Below are 21,176 nucleotides of genomic sequence, written 5' to 3'. Positions count from 1 at the left end.
AGTGTCTGATTAATACCATTAACGAATTGCAACAACAGTTGATACAGTGTGAATAGACTCATTAATCAGTTATTGGTTAACAAAGCGAATAGATTCCTTAACGAATTGCAACAACAGTTGATACAGAAATTTTCATTTTCAAATCAAATATTAATTTTTGAATGTGTTCAGCGATCTGTATCCTCAGTTTGTTCTCAAAATGTCCAATGGGTACGAATGAATTGTATCCCTCCATGTAGTGGCTGTGTCTGGTTTCATGTCACAAACACATTTCCACACTGCACTGTTACACTTGAATCCACTTCCAAACGCAATTTGCCACACTCTGTCCCCACATTTCATCCTCCCTTTTGCTTCTATGTAGCTCAGCTCATACCAAATTGAAGATGATGAAATATTTCCAAACCTGTAGAGAGTCATGGTTGATGGCTCCACGTCCTGTTTCCTCAGCCTCAAGTTTGTTTCAACGGCTTGAATGATGGCTCTTCCCCCTGAATGTATGCAGAAATGCTCAAAAGCATGGTTGAAATTTGGAGTGTAGATGCTTATTCTTCCAGTACTCCACATTTTGCGACAAATTATGGAAAACAAATACAAGAATTGCTCCCTCAAAGGCAGAACCAATGGCCCCAGTGAAGCTATGTTTTTCTTCAGTGCATCTCCAGACACATTAACTATGCTCTTTGATATGGATATACCTTCTTTGTCCTCTGGATCCACTTGCTGGTAAACACAGCCATGAGATTCATCATCCTGTGCAGTGATTGTTCTAACAATATGCTGTAGTTTATACTTTGCCTTGTGCCTATCTTGGACCCTACTAGACATCAATATAGCTGCCCCACCCATTCTGAACAGGCAATTAGATAACAGCATAGAAGGGACTTTACCAGTGTACCAATTCAGACTCAGAGTCTCTGTGCTTACTATTAAAGCTAGTGAATTTCTATGAACTCTCAACAAGTCTTTAGCTAGGCTCATTGAAATGATTCCAGCACTGCATCCCATACCAGATAGGTTGAAACTCATGATGTTGCTCTTCATTCTGAACTTGTTAACCACCATGGCACTGAGAGATGGGGTGGGGCAGAAGACACTACTATTAGTGATGAGTATGTCAATGGTTTTAGGGTTTATCTTGTTTTTCTCAAACAGGTTTTCTATCACTGAACACATGATTGTTTCAGCTTCCTCAAGGGCAAAGGAGAGAGCTTTGATTTTGGGTATCTGTGCAAGAGATGGAGAAATTGACGTTAACTCACTGAATCCTGATTTGGCCATGATCTTGCATTGGAAAGCAACAGCCTCTGGATCCATGCCATCATAAAATTGATTCTCTTCAAACATGGCCAGTGGTAGCCTATAAGAACTGGGTGGACAGTAGCAGTTGAAGTCTATCAAATAAATTGGTGCTTTTCTTCTGCATGCAGCGTAGAGGGTTGCAACACATGCAACCAAAAGCACTGCAAAACAATGGCAGGGTGAGATAATAAGCTCAGTGATGGTGTTGATATGTTGTGTCAATATTTGCAATGAGCAACACAAACTGTGATGTTCCATTTTCTTAGAACTTACAAGTGTGAATATGAGATTGATCTTTGTGATGTGATTATATGGAGTTATGAGTATTATGATTGTAGATGATATGGTTTGGCATGAAAAGAGAGAGTCCAATGGAAAAGGAAAATGTGGATGGAGCTTAGCATGCCATTCTTTTAGTGCTTTCATAAATAATGGCGTTGTGTTCGGTAAAATCATGTCATGCAAGGAGTTGTCCATTTTTATCACCTTAAAAAGAAACCTACTCTTCTTAAATATGACTTTGTTGTTTAATATGATTTTCTTAATGGCATATTAATAGAAAGGCGAAAACATTAAAGTAACCTAAATTTGTAAAAATTAGACATGTGACTGTCTTTGTAAATCATTGCATATTAGTCTTTGTAAATTATAAGAACACACTAATCATTTACCAGCAAACTAATAAATTTCATGATACACTTAAAACATTGCTAAGAATCTATTATGTACTCGTCTAAAAATGAGTGTAAGTTTATCTTAATTAGCACATCCTTCACCACAACAACTTTGACTAAAATATTTGAGGGAAGTGCTTACAACAATATCTTTCGAACCTATTAATGATTAAACTTTATCTGAAATTACAAATTTTGCATTGGTTTCACTTCTTAATTAACAATTATTTCTCCCAATGGTATAGTTTTCAATATTTGCATGTATTTTTGATATTCTCAGTATTTAAAGACTTCATTTATTTCACAAGAGGGTTGGGTTGGGATGCATTACAAGGAAAATAAAAGTCCCAAGTATTTTTTATACAAAGAACAAATTATCATTATCATTATTTATACCATATCTTATTCTTAATTAGCATATTTGTCATTTTATACACTTTTTCTTTTCTTTTCAGTTGTATAGAATAGAAGAAAACTAAAAGAAAGAAATCTTTCCTATTCCTTTATTTCTTGTACTAAACCTAACATACCCTACAACTCATGTTATTTTCAGTTGTATTTAAAATTACCTACAAGAACATGACGTCCCAAAATCTCATTCATTCTCTCATGTTATTTTCATGGATGGTTCTATCTCCTCGTTGCAACCATTACCTAGAGAGGAGTGAGGGCCCACCAGATTCTGAAAGAAAAGCATTTTAAATACAAATTAACTCGAGAAAAAAAAAATTGTCCTCTCCTAGTATATAATACAGGAGAACTGACATAATCATTGGACTTAGAATGTGGTTTATTTTATATTTAGACATTTCTTTATAAAAGTTTACAAAAACCAAGGCATACACTTATTTTCGTTAAGTTTATTCTAGAACGTAAAAATCACATTTCAAAATACCCTTTCTAGAATGAAAGTGGTAGGCTTTAGTTTTTACATGGTACAAAAAGTTAGGGACTTCACATCTTGGGAATTAGTTTAGAATTTCAGATTGATTTTCCCACCTTTACTAAGCAAAGCGAATGCTACAGATTTTTCATAGTTGATTTGACTTAAATAAAGAGTAATCATAGATTATTTTACAGAAGCCCTTATGAAGGTAATAAAAATAAACAATTATTTCTTCAAAATTATCAGCTTAAGCAACACTAACACTTGATACCATGATAATACAAGAAATCTCAATATCCAGCGTGAGCAGTAAAAGTTTTATGTTTCCTTAAGAGATTGATGAATAATGACCTAATCTCAATATTATTCCTTGTTCTAGTAATTGGTAATATTCCATTGTAAGGTTAGGAGAAGTGAATCAAGAAGGACACAAAGTGACAGCTATCACTGGGAATCCAGAAGAAGGTATGAAGGAGCAGCTACACCAAAAAGGAGAAGAGGATTTCCACCACCAGTATTATATGCCACCTTCTAAACCAGTTTACTACCAAAACTTTTATTTGGTGTCCTGATTCACTGTGCCCGTCATATTTACTCAGTAGCAACTTAGAATCACTGTGACACAAAAATTATGTCCAAAATGGTTTTCTTCAAAGCTAACAGGTATGCTAAAGAGATGTATAATGTCCATCTTTCTCACACATCTTAGAGACTTTCTTCTAAATCAGTAACAGCATAAGCTATTGGTCACTCAACCTTTCAACCAAGAATTAACTCTCTACCAGTAGTCTCTGCAAGAGCATACACCACCTTCGAATTGGTGAAAACGAATCCTATCCCTTACAATGATTTCTCTGTTTAATATTTTTGATACAATTTTAATCCAGTTGTGACAGTCAAGACAGATTCTCAAGTTTTTAGAAATCCTGATTTTGGTTCCAGGGCTACTTTTCAGGACCCCATAGGCCAAAGCCAACTTCTCGCTGTGAAATGCTAAATTTTCCTCCTTTTCCTCTTCAGACACGTCCATCAAAACCAGATCCGTCAAGGGCGTGAATCCCTCCAACTTGGCTCTTTGGACCAAACCTTCCAGCACTAGGTATATTGATTTCATTTCTTCATGTGAATGATTAGCTGCATTGAATGTGTGAATGCTGTCCCCTAATTCAATCCAACTTCTACCACGTTTTTTCCGAATCCCTCCCATTTTCATCCTCTGTCTCACCCTCTCAGCACCATCCCAGTTCTTTAAAGAGCAATACATATTTGACAACAGCACAAAGTCTCCACTCTCTAGGCGAGATATATTTGCAATCGCAACTTCACCAAGTTCTTTCTTTCTGTGTATTCTACAGGCACTCAAAAGTGCTCTCCATATAACAACATCGGGGTCCATAGGCATCACCTTAATCAGAGCATAGGCCTCTTCCATTAGCCCTGCTCTTCCCAATAGATCAACCATGGTTCCATAATGCTCCAGCTCTGGCTCAATCATGAAACGGTTCTGCATCATATCAAAATACTTGCGACCTTCTTCAACCAATCCACAATGGCTACAAGCAGTCAGAATCCCAATAAAAGTAACAGAATCTGGCAAAACACCCTCTACCTCCATCCTTGAAAAAAGCAGAGTCACATCCATTACAAGTCCGTGAATTGCCAACCCAGTAATCATGGCATTCCAAACCGACACATGATCACGCACAACCTCCTCAAAAACCTGTCTTGAAACATCAATCCTACCACACTTAGCATACATGTCAATCAAGGCAGCACTCAATATATAATTCAGCTGAACCCTCTTCTCAACCATTAAACCATGCACCCACTCGGCATTGCAAAGTGCCCCAAGGCGTGCACATGCAGTAACCACAGAAGCAAAGGTGAACCCATCAGGCTCAACCTTGGAACTCAGCATCCTCCGGAAAAGGTTCAACGCATCCAGGAAGCGCGAGTTTTTGACGTAACCTCCAAGCATGGTGTTCCAAGTGACCACATCTCTCACAGGCATTTTTCCAAACACCTTCTTGGCAACATCACATTGCCCCCCTTTCATCAAACAGTCAATCACCAGATTCCTGCTGAAGAGGTCTAAAACCTTGGAGAAAACGCGAAGACCAATCTGGGGTTGGTGGCAACGAGCATAGGTTGATATGAGAGATGACACAAGAGAAGGGTAAGTGGCAAGGCCCAGTACAACAACTCTCGAATGGGTTTTGGTGGCAGTTTTTAAATCCATAGAACCTCTGCAACTTTGGAGAACTCGGTGGAGTACTTTGTGATCTGAAAAAAAAAATAAAAATTAAATGAAGCGTTTTGTAGTGTAAAAGATTCAATTTTGTTAGTGCCCTTCAACTTGAAAGTGTGAAATGATAATAGCAGAGTGTGTGGGTACCTGTGGCTGTGACTGAACTGTGAAATGTTGATGATGATGACGATGATGAGAGGGAATGAGAGGAAGAATGAACATTGTTCCATGATTTACCAAAACAACCAAACTTGCTTGTTCCATGTCGAGAATTTATCATCTTCGCATTTCATTCATCATCCATTAGTTTAGTTACTTCATCACAGTTCTTCGTCTTCAAAAATGTTTATTTTAATATTGTAAGTGTAAGAGCTTTTTTTTTTTCTTTTTCATTTGAATGAACGGGTGTATTCTTGGGAGAAAATTAAGGATTAATTTCTTAGAGCATCACATTGGTTTGACATTAAAAATAATCTCAATGAAATTATTGAAATTAGAACAACTGCAACTTATTAAATTTGGACATCCACCAAATTTTAGGTTGCTTTTAAAAGGAAATTTCAATCTATGATAAAAAAGTATGTACTTTTTTTTCATTGTAATGGTGCAACTTTGTTTTAAAATTCTTTCAAATATTACGAATATATACATTATGAAAAGTTGTATATGCATTATATGATTTTATTGTGGAGTGGTGTTGGTTGTACACCACTTATGGATGAGAAGATTAATTGTTAAAACTTAATACAATTTAAATTATTATTTTTATTTAAATTAAAATCGTGCAAGAGTGAATCAATTTTAATATAATTTGATTTGAATTGAAGTAATGTTACATAATTTCAGTTCAAAGAAAATAAATTAATTAAATTTGTGTTTTGTCCACCCGACTTCTTTTCTTATCCACAAGTCTTATAAGAGTAAGAGTAACACAATTTTACTTTTAGAAGTCTAAAGTTATGTTATGATACATGACTTCTTTACGGTTAAGTTGTATAATACAAGTATCAATTACTATTATTCGTAAAAAAAATTAGAGTTGTCCATTTCAATAATTTATAAAAATAAATTACATGAATATAGTAAAAAATTATTTTTTTTCTCATTCTAGGATTGATTAATAATAGAAAACATTTTTTTTTAGTTATTATGCAAGTATATTTATTATTTGTTTGATTTTTTTTATAAACTTTATGAAGAATTCCATTTAAGGGAGAAATACACAAAAGGATGAATCTCTTGTTTCTTACTTTAATGTCTAAAGTGGAAAATATAAGATATTTGGTAGAACTAAAACATATTGCATTTGTAGGATAGGATGTGTTTACAAAATAATTCAAAGTACTAGTCAAAAAGATTAAAAAGGAATATTAAAATGATTTATAAAAACCAGAGTGTTTTCGATTTTTTTTATCCATAAAAACAAATGTAATTAATGAAATTGAATGTTTTTCTTTTCTATAGGCAATTGTTACCTCTCTCACCTTCATTTCTAAACCTCACATCAAACTAATATTATTTTTTTTCAAATTGTTAACAGAAAGGAGGGATCGAATCCATAGATCTTTCTCTTCATACTATTTTTTCTAACCTCTAAGTTATTTTATCACTTTTTAATAAAATTGAATGAAGAAAGTAAAGTAAAATTATGGACTAATATGGTTTCACAACAACATTATAATCCAAATTATGTTATGATATTATTATTAATTAAACAAACAGATCGTGTAGGATAGAGAGTTTGAAATAATACATGTGTTGTTGGAAAATTTAGCAGAAAGGAGATCTTTGAGTGGAAAAAAAAGTTGCCGGAAAAAGAAAAAGGTTAGAAATAGATATAAAAATGGTAGAGATGAAGATAAGATTAGAGGATGAATGATAGTAAAAAAATGGAATAAAATGAAAAAAGTACAAATTAAACCGTATGCAATTATTCACATGCTCAAAGTGGAAAGTCAACACAGCACTATTTTAAAAGTTAATTCGGAGATGAAAATACTACCAAAAGTGATTTTTTTTTTTTTTTCTATAGTGCTTTGTGAAAGGATTGCAATAGAAAGGGTTGCAGGGCTATGAAAGAGTATATGGCAAAAAAGTTATGATATTTAGTGATAGAAAAAAGGAAAAACATTGTCAAAAATAGTTCAAATGTATTTAAATTTTTGATGCACAAATACATGTAATTGGATAATTCATATTGTATATATGTTTAAAGGTCAAAATGTTTTGTAAGGATGGTTTAATGTGATTTTTAAGATAATTCATAAATAAGTTTTTTTTTATTAAAATAATTAGAAATTTGTTATTTTCAAGATAAACACGTACAAAAATAAAAAAATACTGACTTATTCATTGTTTCTTTTTTTAAATTAATAAACACAACATAATCAATCTTTGATTTTTTTACTTTCCTAACACTATTGTGGATGCTTTGAAGATGATATTCAATATGTTTAGGATTAACATTTAATTAATTCAACATAATTTACGTTTTTTTTTTCCTTCAGTTCATCACTTTTGGGTTCAATTTTTACAAAGTACAAACTTATATATGTTTAAAATCCTTTAAACAAGAATCTAAACACACACATTATCTATATATAGATATTCATCATCAACTTATTTTTACAAATGATAATTATTTTTCTTTCAAAGTGTGTGTGAAACGATGACTTTCTTTTTTGTGTCACATTTCATGACTTTAGTGCCACTTTCATGATTAAGAGACCGAAATAATATCTTTTACTACATTAATAAGAGCTCTTATAGTGAATAAAAAAATCATTAATCTAAGTGGTGTTAGGGTTGATTTCTTAATATTTTAACTTTGTTAATGAAAATATCGTATGAGAGATTTTACGATTATTCGTATGTTTCTATAAACACTAATGAGATGAAGCGGAGAGAAATATTTTAGAATTTAAATTCCTAATGATATTAATATGTATTATTTAGTTTAATAATTTTTCATAAGTTTATAAAATAGACCTAAATGAAATGCAGGAAATTAGGGTAGAGTATAGAGTATAGTAGTGTAATTTGAGTGAGTGTCCACTAGAAAAAGTAATGATATGATATGAACGGTGGAAAGAAGGGTGTGTGATATGAGATAATGCGAATCATTATTACATATCAAATTTTCAACTATTTCACTTTAAATATCACAGTTACTACTTTTATCACACAAATATGCTCACAACATTCTTTCTTTTTTCCTGTAACCAGATCACTATCTATAAATAGAATCAATAGTTGACATTTACCCACTATAAAAAAAAAAAATATATATATATATATATATATATATATTTCTTCTTTTTGTATGTGACATTAATTGTCTTGTGACAAAGGCTAAGTGGACTGAGTTACAATCAAATCGTGGTGTTTGAACGGTTAGACTCTTAAGTAAAAAGAATTGTGTTCTAACTAATAATTATAACTAAAAAATGATAAACACTCGAATTCGATTTTTAATTGCGATCCTAATATATATATATATATATATATATATATATATAATGAATTTTAAATATCTTAATTAATTTGGTCAGGTCAAATTGATTAAAAAAATTTAGTTTCTTTATATATATATATATATATATATATATATATATATATATATATATATATATATATATATATGTGGATTAAGTAGATGAACTTGCTTACTTAAATTGTGAATTAAACATATGTTTGAGTTGGTTTGAAAGTAAATTGATCCGTAACTAGATTTTTTTTTCTTTAAATATTTTATTATAATTATTTATTATTTTTAATTATATAAATTGATAATTTATTTTTTTTAAACATTAAAATGTTGCTTAATAATATTTAAATAATTTAGATATTTATTTTATTTTTTGTTAAATAGAATGATATCATAGTGTTTAATTAATATTTTTATACTAATATTTGGTGAAATAAATAAAAACTTTAATTATATACAAAAGTGAGTCAAGTTGATTCATTTTAATTTTACTATAATAAATTTATAAAATAAATTTTAAAAAATAAAATATTTTTAAGTAGTTAACTCACCGATTTGTGGTGAAAAATAAAATGACTTATCATAAAGTGTTTCAAATTAAATTTGTTCATTTTTAAATTAATTCGTACCGAATGAAACTCGTATAAATTGAATTGATTTACTTTAATGTTCATATATGTAAGCCACCATATTCAAATTCATACGAAAATTAAATTCAGTATTTCGATTATTAAATATTTATTGCTAACTCATTAGTAGAAGTTAAAAAACATATAAATGCACTTTAATATTAAAAAAAATGCTTATTCAATTTTGTATTATATTTACTATTAATGTCCTTTTAAATTATTTGTAATGAGAATTAGATGTTGTGTAAGTGGATTTTCTTCGTTTTTTCAATTCAGTTGGAATATCAAACAATTTTACAAATTTGATAAAAAAAAATGATTTTTTTACTACTAAATTTTAATAATTTTTTCTTATAACACTAGGTGTCATCTTTTAAGTGGTTTTTCATTTTTTTTCATTTTTAATAATTTAAAATCACTTAAAAGATAACACTTCATGTTGTAAGAAAAAATTGTCAAAATTTAATAATCAAGATATCATCGTGAAAAAAGGTTTAATTTTTTCCACATTTCATCCTACGATGTCCACCTTAGTGTAAATACAGAAAGAATAAAACTCGAAGACTCTAAAAAGAATGTATGTTTGTTTTTTTAGTAAAGGGCATAGCTATGTAGGTTTTCACAGGAATACGCAAATTCCAAATTGGTGAAAGGTAATAATGTTGAATCACGTAACATGGCATTATAAATTGTTTATCTACACATGCAACTTCTTGCAACAGCAACACAACTTAAGATTATCTAACAACAGACATCATCATGAGTTTCAAACATCCTATGATGTTTCTTCTGATTGCTGCAATGGCTATTCCACAAACCAAAGCTAAGTTAGGGTTTCTCAGTGCTCTTCTTGGTTCGGTTAGTAACATTCAAGGGACTGTGTTTTGCAGTTCCAAGGATAATGTCGCTGTCAAAGCTCCTTCAAACCCTGTTTTTCCAAGTAAGGCCACAAATAATTCATTCATTTTGCAAATTTTTCTTACTTATTTTCATCCTTAAGTAATAATAATGTCTTCTTGTTTGGAAGTACTGTGGAAAGTTCGAGGATAATTCAATTATTAGTGTGTTTGGACAATAAATTATTTTAATAATTGGTTATATATAATCTTTTGGTGTTAACTAAAATATTTTATTTCATTTTCCGTTATGCAAAACATTATTTTTATACAGTAAAAGAAAATATTTGGAAAAAACGAATCGGTGAATTAAAGTGGGACCAATCTTCTGAATTAATACAGAGTATATGACGATTAAATCAGTGATAAATAATATTATTTAAAGTTTTAATATAATAATATATTAAACAGCGTGATATCAATAAAAACGTAGCATGAAAAACTAAAGTTCCGTTTTTTTTTTACTCAGTTCTTTTTCGAAAGCTTTTTTACTCGGTTAAAGTTTCCCTATAAATGCCAATTATATTTCCAATAATAATAAGATTTTGTGACAAACAAATTTAGGTTAATCCACAAAGAGTTTGAAGAAATTTTTACTTGATGGTGTTAACATGTAAAACAATGAAATTTTCAAAAGTTGTATAAGCATGTGTTAAAATGTAATAATCGACATATAAATTATGATTTTCTTGCAGTGATGTTTAGTCCAGTGTTTTATATTTTGTAAATTAATATATTCCCCATAAACGAAACTAATTTTAAGAGTTGTTTATTTTTAATCATTTTTCTTTTGATAATTTTTGTATACTTATTTATAACAGTTAAATTTCAGTACTTTTAGAAGAATTTATCAATAAGGAAAACATAATACAATAAGACTTGTTTATCGTGAACCTAAAATATAATTTATACATAACAAGTTTTTCTTTTCATAAAAAAATCTATATGTTTAAAAGCATTTATTTACTACATGTATCCCACAAATGAAAATACTATATTGGTGTATATAAAGTTAGGTTAATCATAAAGAAATTCAAGTGTCTCAGTGAACTGAATTTGAATGGGGTTAAATATGTTTTTGTCCCTTAAGTTTAGTAAAATTTGGAATTAGTCCATTTTTAAAAATTTGGATCAATTTAGTCCTTTATTTTTAAAAATGCGTGGATTCAGTCTTTGTAACCAAATTTTGTTAAGTTTATCTAAAGTTATAAACGCATTTCATGATAGTATTTGAATTACTTATACCATTTGTCACATTTTCGATTCAATGTTAACTCAAACATTATCATAAAGTGCGTTTGAAATATCAAATAAACTTAATAAAATTTGGTTAGAATGACTAAATTCACACATTTCTAAGGATGAATGACTAAATTGGTCAAAAGTTTCGAAGAGAGACTAATTTTAAATTTCACTGAAATTTGAGGGATCAAAAATATATTTAACCCATTAGAATGAGACATATTTAGTATATACAATGCACAATGTTGGAAAGTCTGATATACAGTGAAAAGAAACTACACAATATTTTTCAGATGCTGAAGTGCAACTAGTTTGTGGAGAAAAGGAGTTTTCAAGCGCTAGAACAAACGATGATGGAAAGTTTTCTATTATGATGGATCCATTGTTGTTGGATGTTTCTTCATTGCTGAATGGTTGCAACTTAGTGGTTCCCACTCCTCTCTCCAACTGCAACACAAACCTTCCTTCTTCCGGAACTCTCATTTCAACCCTAAACTTTGCTGGGATCAATCGTCTTGCCACTCCAATTATTGCTAACATTATTCCCTCCGGATTTCACTATGTACCTTCCACTTAATCATCATCAAATTAGGGAAAATTTATTAAATGTATAGCATGACAATTAACGACTTATAATTAAATAAAGTCATGCCATCTCTAATTAGTTTCTTGTTATTTTTCTTTTCTATATTGTATTTCTATTGTGATTGGAACGAGTTTCTATATATTGAACTATAATATAATGAATAGTTCGACTTTGATTTTAGTATATTATTGATTAATAAGATCTTATTACTCTAATTAAATATCTTAATTCCTAGTACTACACGAATAGATCTATTACGTCACATTAGCAACGCGCTAAAAACGGGGTTTGACAGCCACGGATGGTGTGTTTGCTTCCGCAGTTCCCGTGAACCTTTCAAAACACAAGCATAACCTTTCTACGCTTCCGTTTCCAAGATATATTTAATATTATTTCTTGTCAACTTTAAAAAACATTACTTTCCTTTTCCTTTAAAAAACTACATATTTAAAATATAAATAATAATTATTATTTCATACATTAAAAAAAACTCATTTATACATATTTTCAACACATTTTATTTCTTAATACATATTTTGCTTTACGTAAAAAAAAAAACTTTTTTTTATGTTGTTGATCTTTCAAATAAACGTTAAAACGCATTATTCTTCTCACTTCACATCTCTTAAAATATATATTCTATATTTAAATAAAACGACATTAAAATGATAAATTAAATTTAAAATTTAATGTACTCATTAATTAATACATAAATAATAAAGGTTAGCTAAGAAATAAAGTTATGGACAAAAAAACAGTGTTTGTGTCTGAATGCGTAAAGATAATTATATTTATTAAATATTTAGTGTTTTAAAATACGAAAGACGAAGCAAAGACATATATAAAGAGGTGCCAAACAAACCCTAACTGTGTGTTGCGCCTCCACACAGAGAAAGAGTTGATAGGTGGTGGCTGCTGCGGAAGCGGTTCTGCGCCCAACACCTTTCGCAGCAGCAACAATCCAACGGTTCAGATGGCACAATCTATCTCACAAGCCAAACGCGCCCTTGTTTTCGCCGTTAACCGGTTTGTTCCACTCACATGCAAAAAAAAAAATTGCTCTCTCTTGCATGTCACCATGTTTTCTTCTCATGTTAAATTCGCATGAAATAAAAATAGTTATTCAGCATGTAGTTAATCAATTTTCTTTTTTATTATTATCTTATGTGTTCTGGTACAGGCGAGGGTATGCAGTGGCTTCTGATGTTTCTTCTTCTTCGTCGATGAGAGGGGGTATGAGCGGAATAGAGAAGGGTGTAGCAAAGAATGGTTCGGGTCCATCATCGGCTTGGGCCCCAGACCCAGTGACGGGATACTACAGGCCCATCAATCACAGGGATGAGATTGACCCGGTGGAGCTCCGAAAGATGCTGTTGAACCACAAAGGCAAATCATCTTAGAGACACAACACAAACCTCTTTTCAATCAAATGTTTTGTTGTGTGGTTTTATCTCTATCTATTTCTAGAATCTTCTTTTATCCTTTTCATGCATGAACAAATTAACAAAGTAGGTTTGGCTTTTACAATAATAAAACGTTATCGTTTCGTTTCTGTTTGTGGTTGTTCTGTGTTCTGAGTTTATTATTTTCCTAACATTCAGGTGAGTTACTCACCAGGCACGTCTTTCAGGTTTTGGTATCAAGAGATCTATCTATATTTTTTCAAGGTTTAATTATGCCTTTTGTCCCTATTTTAGAGTCAAAATCTCAAATGGTACCCAAATATTTAAAAGTCTCAAAATGGTCCCTTTTTTTGTTGAAACGTCTCACGTTTGCCCTTGTCGTTAAGTCATCGTTGACGCCGTTAGATGGAGTGCCACGGGTCAGTTCCTCGATTTGTTGAATTTTTTTATTAATTTTTTTATTAATTTTTTTTATTTTTAATTTTTTTTTGAATTTTTTAAAAAAATTAAAAAAATTGCCACGTGTCAAGCTGTTATCGTGCCACGTGGCAGTGACAATGACACGTGTCAGTATTACGCCACGTGTCATTTTCTTAGTCTCAATTTGGTCCCTTTATTTTAATTTGTCTCAATTTAGTTCCAATTTTTATAAAAATGGAGCAATTTTGTCCCTCTCCAAATTGAAATCAAATTGAATTTCTGTATAAATGTACACAAATATTTCCATCAAAATTGATATTTCAAGTAAATAATTTTTAACAAAATTAAATTCATTTAATTAATATTTTACATTGAACTTTATTTAAAATGGTTTAAAAGTTGTTAATAGAAAATAATGTTAATAGAAAAAAAAAATCATAAATTACCTAGTTCATGTTACAATAAAACACATATAAATTTAAAATTTGAAAACAATTTTAAGTAAAGTTGAATGTGAAACATAATTTTAACTAAACTTAGCTATGTTAAAAATATATAATAAAAATATTGGTATAACATTTATATAAAATTAAATTTTGTTTCAATTTGAAAGGGGGACAAAATTGCTCATTTTTACAAAAAATTGGGACTAAATTGAGATAAATAAAAATAAAGGGACCAAATTGAGACTAACAAAATGACACGTGGTGTAATATTGACACGTGTCACTGCCACTGCCACGTGGCACAATGACAGCTTGACACGTGGCAATTTTTTTGATTTTTTTAAAAAAATTCAAAAAAAAAATTAAAAATAAAAAAAAATTAATAAAAAAATTCAAAAAATTGAGGAACTGACACGTGGCACTCCCTCTAACGGCGTCAACTTTGACTTAACGGGAAGGACAAACGTGAGACGTTTCAACAAAAAAGGGGACCATTTTGAGACTTTTAAAAATTTAGGTACCATTTTGAGATTTTGACTCCAAAATGGGGACCAAAAGCATAATTAAACCTTCTTTCAATTATTTTTATGTAATTTTTTAATTGGGTAACTTTAATTTTTAATAAGTAAATAAAAAAAAGTTATTTAACAAAATACTGTACAACCTTATATATCTTCTCTATTTAAAAATAACTATTGTATACAGTTTTTTTTTTAGCTATTCTTACAGGATAATATTTAAATAAAATAAAAATCTGATTGTCTTTCTCTGACAATGATACACAATTTAGACAATTCACCTGATGATAATTTATAAGATTAATGACTACTTTTGACCGATAGAAAACTCAAATTATTATATTTTTAAAGAATTATAATCTCGTGGTGGGGTGAGTATAGAGAAATTAATACTAAACAAAATTATTAAATACCAATTAATTTTATTGATAAAATAATTAATTTTGTATTTATTAAGTTAAATATTATTCTATTAGAGTTTCAAACATTAAGTATTGTTTATTAAGTTAAATTTACAATACTCTTTACTGGCTGTATATTAAAATAATATATTTTGAAGTAAAAATATTATTTTATAAAACCTGGAAACGTCAGTTTATGTTAAAACATTAGCAGTTAAAAATTACAGTTATTTTAGAACAGTGAAAATAATCCCCTAACAAAAATTTTGTACGAAACAAAACTCAAATTCTGATAAAGCATCTAAAGATTAGTATGTATAATGTATTATATTAGTTTGTTTGCACCTTAATATATAGATATAAATTACAACAAACAAATTATGTTTATCTGATACATATTAGCTTAGAATGTTCAAGATAAGATTTTTATTTAGAGAAGAAATTTTTTAGAGATAAAAAGTTTATCTTAACTATAAAATTAAAGATACAGAAAAGAAAAAACTATTTTGTTTGATATTTAGTCTATTAAAATTAATATAATACTTTTTATAAATATCGTTAAAAAATTAGAGGAGATGTAGATGGTATTTTTCTTAAAAATATAAGGGACATGACTATTTTACAGTTAGAGTTAGAGGAAGATGTGAGTGTCATTAATATAATATGAAAAGTGCAAAATTTTCGTTTAATATTATAATAAGTAATGAATGTAAATCTTAAAAAAAAAAAGATGATTGGATTATAATCTTTCATGCAATTGATTTCACCCATAGATTTTATTTATTGAAGTTCAAATTTTGAATATAATTTTAACCATGCATTACATTCACGGTGAAATTAAGGTTGCTAATATATTTCCAATAAAAGAACTATAACTGCATTTGTGTCCTTATCAAATACTTTGAGGAAGAAAATACATGCTATATGATTTTTAACATGGTCGAATATTTTAGTTTACTATTTATGTAAATATATTATATATTCTAATGAAAAAAAAAAAAAAATTGGACCTACAAAGTACGAACAATATAATGAGAAAACTCGCGTTCTATTTCTGAGCCCAATTTCCCAATGACAGAGAAATAATATAGCAAGAAAAAAGTACTGGGCCCAAAATGGCCCACACACTAAGTGTTCCAAATAGTAAATACACGAGTTTAGAAGACCAGTAACATCAAAGCATCAAAACAATGCTAACATTGATATATACAGAGTGAGACTTATAACAAACAAAACTTTCAATTTTGCCAATAAAATATTTATTTCTTAAAATATATATTTATACCAACAACGAACTAAAATATTAATGAGTGTGCGAGTAATAAAACAAGTATTGTACACTCTTCTTTTTGAATATTAAGAGTGTGTCCATTATTGGAATCATACATGAATTGAGCACCTTAAGCTATTTTCTTTATGCCTCGAGTAAGAAAAAAAAAGAGGGTAAATATAATATACAATGTGATAAGAGAAAAAAAAAAGTAAAAGCATAAAATAAATATTTGTGAATATGTATCTAATAAATCACCATTTTCTCTTTATCTTATAAATAAATAAAATAGGTGGACCAAAAAAATGTGTGTTTGAAGCAGCTTTTTCTTTGCCTTGTTCCATTTGTGTACTTTTTGATGGAGGCAATTGTCTCCATCATATTTTCCCACATCTTATCTTCCCATATATTCATTCTATATTACTATCCATCAACATCACTCTTTCCCATTTCAATTTAACTCAATTATAATCAATAATATAAATATTTTCACCTTCTTTCTTCTTCCAAATATTTACTTTTCTTAAAATTATGTTAATAACCAGTCCTTTATCTATCTAATGCATAAGATAACATTTAATTCTTAAGAGATAAATATATAATTAATACTAAAAATAAAATTTTCCTCATAAATAAATATTTTTGAAACATATTTAAACTTATGATAAATAATTCATATTAAAATATAACATATTATAGAAATATTTTTTTAAAAAAATATTATATCGAAGATCTCGCATCGATCAAGATAAATTTATATATTATATAAATCGATGTAAATTTCATTAACAAACTAATTTTCTAAAGTTAAATTAGATTAAAAAAATCATTTCTTAAGATGATATCAAAAATTTTAAAAATTTATCCTATTTAAATTTTCTTTTTTCTTAAATTTAATGTGTCATCTCTTATGATATTGTTATTGATATCAGGTCTTACTTTCAAATATTCACAATCAAAAAATATATCAAAACTTCTATATCGATTAAATATAAGACGGTACAAATGTCTCCTTATGTTAGATATTAAAAATAAATAAAACTAAAAAAATCTTAATTCTTTTTTATAAGAAATTATCACTTAACATTAGAGTTATACATGAGATTGTTGACACTCAGATTCCTTTTAACAAAATTCTCAAAATCATTAAGCTCTTTGGATTCACAATAAAATATTAGCGTTTATATACAGCTGTGTAGATGGATGATAAGTGATGAGAAAATGTTAAAAAAGAAGTGAAGAAGTGGCACTAGTTGGCCACAAATGCCTATAATAAATGTGAGAAACAGTGAATGCAAGATCTTGTTGGTGAATGCAATCTTGGGACCACTCAAACTTCATCTCCAACCATGTTCATGTCTTTGACTATTGAGGAAACTCTGGTAAAATATATGAACAAAAATTTATTAAGAACTAAAATATGAAAAGAATAACAATCACAAGCCGAATCCAAAGGGAAAAATCAAACTTGCTTTTGACATTGCTTATAATTGAGATAACACAAAACACCTATAACATGGCCATCACTAATTCTATATATCTTCTCCCTTCTGCATGCATCACTCAAACATGTGAATGCATGTGAATAGTGATTCCACACAAACTATCACAAATTACATGTCTCTGCCATACCATCACATATTAGTGTTAACTCATGGAAGTTCACAAGAACAACCCTACCAAATTATAGAGACTTTCCTCCAATTTTTCTATCTCTCTGCACCGTATTTATGTGTATAAGGGCAATGGGAAATGTTTAATTATTCAAAATTTAATTAGTCGGATGATATTCACTTTTGTTTTGATATTCACTTTTGTTTAGATATGTTAGTTTGATACTCGTTTTTAAAAATGTGTCAATTTAATCCCAACTTTTGAAAAAATGTCTTAATCAAGTCTCTTTCAGACAAAAATTACTAAAACCGTTAACTTAATTCATGACTTTATCACTAAATTTTGATATAAATATCAATACTTAATTTTGTAAGTCATTTTAAATATTAATACCGTTAATGAGGCATCTTTTCAAAAATTGAGATTCAATTAACATATTTTTAAAAACGGATATCAAACTGACACATGTAAATGAATACGAGTATAATCCCACTGATTAAACCATTATTGAATTATTGAATTGATGATGCTATTTAACTATAATAACAATAATAATAGTTACATAATATTAAACATGTTATTATATTTATGATACTAAAAAGGTTTAATACAATTTTAAATTCTATTTTACATTTAAAATCCCATTAAACTCGAATAAAACATATAGTAATATTTAGGGATACTTGATAATCTGTAATAAAATCTATTAATAATAATATAAAATAAAAAATAACCAATAGTTTATGTTGATTTTCATTTTTTTTGAAATTAAACTATTTTGTGTCAAGTATTTTTACTTTGACTCAGAACAAATTTTGATAGTTTTTTCTGATTTTCTAACCGATATTTTTTTCTTTTAAATTATAAAAATTTCCCCACCATCCTAGGAAAATGTCGAAAAAAAAACCATCTTAGAAAAATTATAGCCATGTGTATTATTAACATTTCTTAGATTTGGAGATGCTGTATTAGTCTCTCTCGTTGCGTCCTCATGGGTACAAGTGTGAACAGTGATTTTTGCAGAAACTAGATTACATGTCTCTGTCATCACATTGCATTACATGAACATCGAGATAGAGGCAGCAAATAGTACCAACAAAAACATATGAAAATATTATATATTTTTTTCGATTAATAACTACATAAAATACGGTGGCATAAAGCAATGATCATAAGAGAAAAAAATCACTCAACTAATCATAATTTATGAACAACAATCCAGTGTCATAAACAAAGAAAAGAAAGAATTAATGTGAGGGAAAATTAGAACTTGAAAGTGTTACAATATTATATATTATATTAACGAAGATGAACAAGCATCATAAACAAAAAATAATGCCTCCAAAACACCACTTTTTTGTTTTCTGCATAATTTGAGTTCAGCCTCTAACAGTGAGCAAAGAAGGAATGGCTGATAAATTTGGCGTGGCGTTCTTATCAGAAGCGTCTCTCTTAGAAGAAGAAGAAGAAGAAGAAGACCCTTTGGTGGTAAAAGCTCTAATGGGGCTAGCGAATGCCCAACCCCAACTCCTTCCTCTGCCATCATCAACAGCGGAAGAAACCCAAGCAGAAGAAGACGACGAAGTCACGGCGAAGCCACCGAAGATTCCACCACACCGTACTCTTTCCTTCATGCAATGGTTCACAGCAGAAGAAGCAGAAGAAGAAGAGGAAGAAGAAGAAGCAGAAGAAACAGAAGCTACAACCTTATGTTTTCCTTCGCGTTGAGACTCGACTCTCCTGAGAGTGCAGTCGGCGAGACCAGAAGAGATCCTGTCGAAGAAATCAGAAGAGAAGCTCCTGCTACCACACCCGACAGATCTAGATCTCGAAACCTTAGAAGAGGATGAAGAAGTGCCCAAACACTTTTCCTCTTCGATAATCACGTGATCACTCTTTCTCTGGTCTTTGTGTTTCCCATTTGGGGTCTTGGAAGAAGGATAGAAGAAAGACCAAAAACCGTTTCTTTTCCGGGGACTGAAGTGGTGGTGATGGTGGAGGAAGTGGGTGTGGCTCCTGGTGGATGTGACGGTGGACTTGCTGCGCTTGAAAATGATGTTACCCGAAGAGGAAGAGTTGGTGGTGTTTTTGTTTGGTAGGAGGAAGGGGATGCGGGAGCGAGTGTGGTGGTTGGTTTTGAGTGAGGGAGGAGGTGGTGGAGTGAAAGAAGGAGAAGGGGAAGGAGGAGAAGAGGAAGAAGAAGAAAGTGAAGGTGGAGAAGGGAATGAAGAAGAGAGAAGCTTGCCTAGTTTTTCTTGGAGACATAAGGCACAGATAGCACCAGGGTTAATGGTGGTGGTGGTGGTGTTGGTGGTGTGGTGAGGGTGGTGAATGCATTGCATTCCATCACCAACTTCATTGTTCTTTGCTCCTTCTTCCATGGCTGCAAGGTGAGGGAGAAGAAAAGAAGAGAAAGAGAAGAAAATGGTGTGAGGAGAAGATAAGAGAGAGATATGTAAAGAAGGTGTGGAGAGTGCCCAGAAGCACGTGGAATCTGACTTCAAACTCAGTAAAAAACTGCAAATGAGACAACCCGTGCCAGACCCTCTATTAAATACTTCTAAAGTTTTAAAAAAAATATATTATTATATATATAAAATCATTTTTTAATAATTAAATTTTAACTATTTTTTCTTTTGATAACATCTAAATAGTTTCTCATTTTATTTTTCATTCTTTTATATTCTAAAATCATTTAGAAACTTATCAAAATAAATAAATATATATATATATATATATATATATATATTTTAAATTTGATCCAGTTACAATTAAATTGTGATGTTAAAAATGCTATATTTTTAAATAAAAAAATTACGTCTCAATTAATAATTATAGTTTTTTTTTTAACGAAAAACGTTTGATTATAGAGATAATGTTACCATGATGTAAATCGGTTAATAATTAGATCAATTTGGATGAACTTAATGGTGGTGATTTAAAAATTATCAAACTTAATGACCTTAGTATTGTTTTTGTTTATATATTTTAACTTAGACTAAACAAAAAATAAGTCAATTTGACGTACGTACACAACAATACAGGAAACAGAAGTTACATATAACTGATAAAAAAATTTGTATTATTTCGTCTCATTTGGTTGTTCCATTTCTTATAAATGTTAAGATAATTGATGAGAGGTATTGTAGAATGAT

At 29.8% G+C, this 21,176-nt stretch overlaps 5 protein-coding genes across 6 annotated transcripts; 2 read left to right on the top strand and 3 right to left on the bottom strand.

Moving 5' to 3' along the window:
• Positions 1 to 60: 60 nt before the first annotated feature.
• Positions 61 to 1,599, bottom strand: KCS21 (3-ketoacyl-CoA synthase 21). Its single transcript, XM_028049383.2, has one exon. The coding sequence runs from the start codon at positions 1,558 to 1,560 to the stop codon at positions 184 to 186; it is 1,377 nt and encodes a 458-aa protein (XP_027905184.2). The 5' UTR covers positions 1,561 to 1,599; the 3' UTR covers positions 61 to 183.
• A 1,754-nt stretch (positions 1,600 to 3,353) lies between these two features.
• Positions 3,354 to 5,496, bottom strand: LOC114162720 (Tetratricopeptide repeat (TPR)-like superfamily protein). The gene is made up of 2 exons (XM_028046681.2): positions 5,258 to 5,496; positions 3,354 to 5,145 (listed from the first exon to the last, which is right to left on the bottom strand). Exons 1-2 carry the CDS (start codon positions 5,388 to 5,390, stop codon positions 3,641 to 3,643), a joined length of 1,638 nt encoding a protein of 545 aa, XP_027902482.1. The 5' UTR covers positions 5,391 to 5,496; the 3' UTR covers positions 3,354 to 3,640.
• A 4,445-nt stretch (positions 5,497 to 9,941) lies between these two features.
• On the top strand, positions 9,942 to 12,133 carry LOC114162981 (phylloplanin-like). 2 transcript variants are annotated; one of them, XM_028047014.2, is made up of 2 exons: positions 9,942 to 10,166; positions 11,658 to 12,133. In XM_028047014.2, exons 1-2 carry the CDS (start codon positions 9,986 to 9,988, stop codon positions 11,939 to 11,941), a joined length of 465 nt encoding a protein of 154 aa, XP_027902815.1. In that variant the 5' UTR covers positions 9,942 to 9,985; the 3' UTR covers positions 11,942 to 12,133. The 2 variants fall into 2 exon arrangements, 1 of the variants encoding a protein (XP_027902815.1); XR_014984428.1 differs by having other exon boundaries at positions 9,952 to 10,166; positions 11,637 to 11,863.
• Positions 12,134 to 12,778: 645 nt separating this feature from the next.
• On the top strand, positions 12,779 to 13,502 carry LOC114162710 (late embryogenesis abundant protein Lea5-like). Its single transcript, XM_028046670.2, has 2 exons — positions 12,779 to 12,976; positions 13,131 to 13,502. The coding sequence occupies exons 1-2, from the start codon at positions 12,924 to 12,926 to the stop codon at positions 13,348 to 13,350; spliced, it is 273 nt and encodes a 90-aa protein (XP_027902471.1). The 5' UTR covers positions 12,779 to 12,923; the 3' UTR covers positions 13,351 to 13,502.
• A 5,782-nt stretch (positions 13,503 to 19,284) lies between these two features.
• LOC114162597 (uncharacterized) lies at positions 19,285 to 20,543 on the bottom strand. The gene has a single exon (XM_028046536.2). It carries the CDS (start codon positions 20,400 to 20,402, stop codon positions 19,401 to 19,403), a length of 1,002 nt encoding a protein of 333 aa, XP_027902337.1. The 5' UTR covers positions 20,403 to 20,543; the 3' UTR covers positions 19,285 to 19,400.
• Positions 20,544 to 21,176: the final 633 nt, after the last annotated feature.

Source organism: Vigna unguiculata, chromosome 9 (assembly GCF_037176805.1).
Source record: "Vigna unguiculata cultivar grain cowpea cultivar isolate G323 ecotype 2 chromosome 9, ASM3717680v1, whole genome shotgun sequence".
Lineage (NCBI taxonomy): Eukaryota > Viridiplantae > Streptophyta > Magnoliopsida > Fabales > Fabaceae > Vigna > Vigna unguiculata.
Note: the sequence above shows the minus strand (reverse complement) of the source record. Positions and strands in the feature narration are given on the sequence as shown.

Excerpts from the sequence above, each read along its gene's own strand:
- LOC114162597 (XM_028046536.2), bottom strand. The coding sequence starts at position 20,402 with ATGGAAGAAGGAGCAAAGAACAATGAAGTTGGTGATGGAATGCAATGC.
- KCS21 (XM_028049383.2), bottom strand. The coding sequence starts at position 1,560 with ATGGAACATCACAGTTTGTGTTGCTCATTGCAAATATTGACACAACAT.
- LOC114162710 (XM_028046670.2), top strand. The coding sequence starts at position 12,924 with ATGGCACAATCTATCTCACAAGCCAAACGCGCCCTTGTTTTCGCCGTT. Across the intron at positions 12,977-13,130 it reads CTTGTTTTCGCCGTTAACCG|GCGAGGGTATGCAGTGGCTT; the intron begins GTTTGTTCCACT and ends GTTCTGGTACAG.
- LOC114162981 (XM_028047014.2), top strand. The coding sequence starts at position 9,986 with ATGAGTTTCAAACATCCTATGATGTTTCTTCTGATTGCTGCAATGGCT. Across the intron at positions 10,167-11,657 it reads TTCAAACCCTGTTTTTCCAA|ATGCTGAAGTGCAACTAGTT; the intron begins GTAAGGCCACAA and ends AATATTTTTCAG.
- LOC114162720 (XM_028046681.2), bottom strand. The coding sequence starts at position 5,390 with ATGATAAATTCTCGACATGGAACAAGCAAGTTTGGTTGTTTTGGTAAA. Across the intron at positions 5,146-5,257 it reads CAGTTCAGTCACAGCCACAG|ATCACAAAGTACTCCACCGA; the intron begins GTACCCACACAC and ends TTTTTTTTTCAG.